This window comes from Octodon degus, unplaced genomic scaffold (genome assembly GCF_000260255.1).
Source record: "Octodon degus isolate 3935 unplaced genomic scaffold, OctDeg1.0 scaffold00339, whole genome shotgun sequence".
Lineage (NCBI taxonomy): Eukaryota > Metazoa > Chordata > Mammalia > Rodentia > Octodontidae > Octodon > Octodon degus.
The window spans coordinates 309208-314939 of NW_004524915.1; the positions used below are offsets into that span (position 1 = coordinate 309208).

At 40.7% G+C, this 5732-nt stretch overlaps 1 protein-coding gene across 1 annotated transcript in view; it reads left to right on the forward strand.

Annotated features, from left to right (window-relative positions):
- The window catches only part of LOC101565096 (O-acyltransferase like protein), a 58097-nt gene that overhangs the window by 16769 nt on the left and 35596 nt on the right, over positions 1-5732 (forward strand). Inside the window, exons 2-3 of the mRNA XM_012513143.2 lie at positions 1882-2021; positions 3545-3623. Coding sequence (XP_012368597.2) covers positions 1882-2021; positions 3545-3623 — 219 coding nt within the window. The remainder of the gene's footprint in view (positions 1-1881; positions 2022-3544; positions 3624-5732) is intronic.

Here is a 5732-nt window from a genome sequence, read left to right on the forward strand (position 1 = left end):
ATCTGTGTAGTGAGATCCTGTAGAATCTGTACTAAAAATACATTTTTAAAAATCAGTTGCATTTTTCTCCATTATCAACAAATCAGTTAGAAGATATAATTGAAAATAAAACATTGAGGAAAATAAACACTAAATGCATCTGCAAATTAATTGTGTTATGTAGTCTGTTTTAAGTTTATCAAGGCAAAGATGAGAAATCATAAGGATGCAAAAGAAGATTTACATAAATTACATGATATCTAGTGATAGCTTAGTACAAAAATAGAAGAAGGAGCTTTATTGCACAAATCTGTAATGAAAGGCAGAGCTGTTGAGAGAAGGTTTTGTAAAAACTGGTGCACTTTTTGGAAAAAAAAGTGTACCCGGGTGCAGATGAATTAAAGATATACTAGGAGAATCAAAAATAAAGAAGTAGAAAATATTAAAAAAATTCTTAGTGTCCTACAGGTGGGGAAGAATTTCCTAAGGAAAGCCCAATAATATAGCCAATCAGGGCTGGTGAGATTGCTCAGTGGTCTAAAGCACCTACTTAGAACAAGTTTAGCAAAGCACAGGGACCGCGGTTCAATCCCCCAGCACCACATGCCAGCCAGCCCCACCCCCTGGTGGGCTGAGCTGGCCTCCCCCCCACATAAATAAATAAAATTAAAAATAAATAAATAAAATAAATTTCACATTAAAAAATATAGCCAATCAATATTGACAGATTTGATTATACCACAAGTATGATTTCTGTTCATTAAAGGATATTATAAGTAAAGTTAATTGACAGACAACAGAAATATCAGACTCACTTGTAATTAGGCAAGTGGTAAGTAAACCAACAGATATCATTTTGTATCCATTAGCTGTCACGTATAAGAAAGTGGACAGTATGAAGAAAAGAGAGTTGCCAGCGTCTCTGAGAAGTATAGACTGGGCAGCGCTTTCGGCCAGTATGCCGGTGGGATTTGCACAGACTGAGTATGTGTGAGCCTTTTGATCCTGTGGCTCTGCTCCCAGAGCTGAGCTCAATGCTGTGTTGCTCTGTGCAGGGACCTCTACAAAGAGCTGATCACCATGTACTCACACAGATTGAAACCATCTCCAGTATGTGTCATCGCCCGGGGAACAGCTAGGCCAAAGTTAGATTAGTATATAGTAATTAGAAACCTGGGGATGGGTGTGATCAGTAACATTGTGAAATAGTCAGAATGTAGCCCTCAGAGATACAGGTAGAAACAGGAGATAGGAAACCAAAAAAGTACTCGTAGAAGTGACCTATACACAAACAAGACAAGAAGACCTACAAATAACAGGCTACCTATCGAACCTATAAGATGCGGACAGTCTGGTGAAGGGATAGGGCTAGATGAAGAAACAGAAAAGAAGAAGAATTTAAAACAAAAGAGGGAACATAAATAATCACAAACAAACAAAGAGGCAGTTTGCAGGAAGGGGGTTGAGAGAGCCACTAACTGTGCTGCTTGCATACTCTCTTTTTTTTGCTCCTAAAGTAAAAAAAAAAAAAAAAAACACAAAATCTTTCTGCGAAGTAAGGTTCCAAAAACGTGATAAATTATGGATTGTGTATGAGGAGAAAGAAAAACTACCAAAGTTCAGTTGCATCTTCCCAGTCCTTTGAAAGCATTTATTTTTTAAAAGAAAACCACCTCTTTATCCTTCTCAGCATGTGCTGAGACCGTGTCGTGCTGTATCATTACGTGTTCTCTCCCATGATGAGCGAGGCTGCCGAAGGGTGGCATCTGAATAAATCTGTCTCTCTTCTGTTTTCAGTTATCTAATTTGAAAGGTTTGGAGGGTAGAACCCAGTTTCTGTAAATTCATTTGAAAGTGATACAGGAAGCTGACCTTGCAAGTTTCTTTTGCTTTAAAATTCAGTGTATGACTCCTTGGGAAAGCTTGGGAGCAATGTTCTCAGTGGCAACCTGGACAGGCTGGGATCTTCCAGCGAGTGCCTCTCCGCCCACAGCCCCACAAGAGGCTTCCAAGGGCAGTACTGCAAGCTGCATGTACTCCAGGTGAGCAGGAGGGCCCCGTGTATTTGGTTTTGAAGGACAAGCAAATGTCATGATGTGGGACAAAATACAACTGCACCAATTGCTTTTCTTAATTAAATACACAAAAAACTATTACAATGTTTTGCAAAAAGTTAAAGCTAAATTTTAATAGCAGAAACTGGCTTAGCCTATTCTGAGAGCAGTATAGTATATGAGGGACTTGTCCCCAAACCACACAGCATGGGGCAAGACCTCTGGATGATCTTCATGGGGAATCCAACTCTAAGACCTGGCCAGCAACTTCACTGGGTGGATCCTGTGCGTGCTCATTGGGTTGGTTGGCAGCTGCCTCCAGGCACAGCCACTGCTGGGATTCAGCAGGGACTCTCATTCTTGGGGTGCTGAGGGTCTCACCGGGCTCCCTACCAAATCCCTACTGTGTCCTTGCCATTGGGAAGCCTCATTGTTATCTGGTACCTTACTGAACAAGAGAAGGAGCTTTGAACACAGTTCCTGAGCACTAGCTCCTGAATTTCCATCAAATTTTGGAGTACCAGAGGGAGGGTAGACTGTCCATTTCTTTTTTCCAACAACCAGAGTTCTGAACCCAAATGTGGGATTATGTTAGCAGATGAACCATGTCTTTATAAATTCATTACTCAACCAATTGACCCATATTGCAGGGCTCACTGTCTTCAAAGCACAATTATTTTATTGCTTGGGGAAAAATATTCTAGGGATAGCATAGTCTCTTATTAAATAGAGGGTAGATTTTATGCATGTCACACAATAATAAAAGAAATTTACTGTACTGGTTGGCTAAATACAATTGTCTGAAATAAGAAATGCAAGCTTCCCAATATCAATGCTAAAGATGCTTAGAATGGCTGACCATGGACTTGGGGAGATTGTCATTCAGCTTCCTTTGTATTATTGAGGGTTGGGATAATGACCGCTTGAGGGCTTAATCAGTGTGTACAAATGTCATTTTCAAAGCAGATTAATGGTTTTGATATTAGAGCAAAAGGTCAGGCCTACACAATCATGTAAGTTATGAGTTTATAAGAAATAGGCTGGAAATTTTATTTACAATTTGATCTTCTGTTTATTGAGACCGACATTCTAATTTTTGGCTTGACTTATTAATAAAATCTTTACTTGATACATTGTAGCTTACCACCCAGAAATGTCAACTTGGCAGTTGGCTAAAAATCATAGTGGAGTTAGCGGTTAATGGCCACTTGTCTGGAACAGAGATTCTGTGGGACAGATTATGAAAAACCAGTGGCTGCTTCTTAAAGAATCAGCTATTTTAAGCCACATATTTTATTCTAAATATAGGCACATCTAGTGCTCTTGAAATTCACTCTGTAATGGCAAAGCCATGCCTTCAGAAGTTAGAAACCTTTTCTTCTTTCAAATCCATCCTCTTCCTTAGTCTGCTTAATGTATGATTAGTGCAGCGGCAGCCTCACTTAGAGATGATCATGTGTATGTGCTAGGAACACTAAAATTTAAACGCATGGTGACATTGTGTTTCCCAGGATGGAGCGGATTACAGCGTGGGAGTCTGTATCCCTGATTCTTGTACCGAAGAGGATGTGACTATGATGTCTCAGCTGGGTAGGTACAAAGAATATACAATGGAACCATTTCCTTGGCAGAGTTTGGAAACCCCCAACTCCTCACGTCCAGCAAAGGCAATTCTTTCAGGATTGAACCGATTCTTTCAGGACTGAACTGAATGTTCATCCTCCTCAGTCCACTAACCTGAGAATAATGGAGTGCTGGGGGCTTGGGAACAGAGATGATGGCATAGCAATTGGGCCGGCAGGAGGGAAGAGAAAGACCATGATGAGGTGATGGGAGCTGAATGTGTAGTAAAGATGCAAAGTTAAACAGTCCTCTCTCACCCATAGCTGCCTGGTTAGCCTGGAGACAGGAGGGGGGTGGTGTCCGGTTTCCATATTGTGCATGTTCTCTGTTCTGGCCCATGTGTTTGGCACTGGCTGGACCCAGCAGTCATTCTGAGCTAGGACTGTACGAGGCCAACGCGTTGTAGTGGATTAGTGCTAAGAGCCCTGCATTTGGTCCTGGTTGTCACTTCCCAGCTGTGTGAGCTTGGGCAAATCACTTAATCTCCCCAAGCTTCAGCCTCTTCTGTGCAGTGCGGGTGGGCTCTGGAGCTCAGCTGGCTCTAGCTCTATAATCACTTCTGACCTTAGCTGTGTAGGGGAAACACATTTTAGTCCACATGGAATGGATTTGATTTCCTCTAAGTCTTTCAAAATTTCCCGTGCAAGAAACTTAGAGCCCGAAACTTTCTGCTGCCTGTGTCTTTTGGATCTATTCTCCTTTAAGGTGCTGATATTGCAGCTAGTGTACAATAACAACTTTCTTGACTGTGTGATGGTTCCCATGGATTGGGTACATTATCTAGCTAGCCTTGTATTTCATATACTGCTTTGTTTGTTTGTTTTTGCATTTTTAGGGAAGGCTGTACAGGGTGTTCAGGGTCTCACTATTAGATCGGGCTCATGGTGATCCACCTGTTTACAGCTTCCCAAGATCTGGGATTACAGGCATGCACCACCACACCCAGTCTTTCATATACTGTTAAAACAGGAAAGCCAAACAAGATCTGGGGGTGTAAGTTGTTGTTAATGGACTTGCCTAAAGTGCTAACATATGCAAGGTCCTGGGCTTCATCTTCAGCGCTGAAAGAAATCAAACTTTGCTATGAATCAAATTCAAATTCCAGTTTGTTTTTTTTTTTCACCAAATAAGTGAAAAGACAACTCACAGAATGGGAAAAATTATAGTCTCTTGTTTCTCAGACTAAGTACTTATACATAAAACACAAAAAATTTGAAAAAAACAGGACCCTCCCAATTCAAAGGCCTAGTCCAAAAATGGGTATCTGAAATTAATAAACATTTCTCAGATGAAAAAACAAAAATGGTAAGTATATGAAAAAATGTTCAACATTATTGGTTATTCAAGAGATGCAATTTAGGGGCTGGGGCTGGGGAGATAGCTCAGTAGAATAAGCATTTGCCTGGCAAGCGCAAGGGTGAGTTCAATCCCCGCTTCCACAAAGAGAGAGAGAGAGAGAGAGAGAGAGAGAGAGAGAGAGAGAGAGAACTTAAAACAATGCTGATATTCGATCTCCCCCTCAGTCATCAAGAAGTCAATGGATAACCAATGCTAGAGGTGCTTTGGGGAGAAAGGAGCCCTTCTCCACTGCTGGTGGGAGTGCAGACTGGTACAACCACTGTAGAAACCCATATAGGGATGCCTCAAAACACTAAGATGAGAGGGCCCATTTGACCCAGCTATTCTCCATCTGGGTATCTTCCCAGAAGAATTAAAAACATAGTATCACAGCAATATAGTGCACCCGTGTTTATAGCAGCGTAACTGATCATAGCTAAATCTTGGAAGCATACCAAGTACCCATCAACTGAGGAATGGATAAAAGAAATGTTTTTTTTTTAATACAATGAAGTACTATGCAGTCATAAAGAAGGATAAACTTGCGACTTTTTAGGTAAATGGATGCAACTTGAGACTATATTCTTTAGTGAAATAAATCAGACTTGCATGTGTAGACATCATATTGTCTCTCTTTTATGAGAAGGTGAAAGAGTAAATAAGATCCAAAATATACGATAGATACTGTGAAGTAGGAAGAAACTGTTCAAAAGGAAAGAGAAACTGAGATGGGAAACA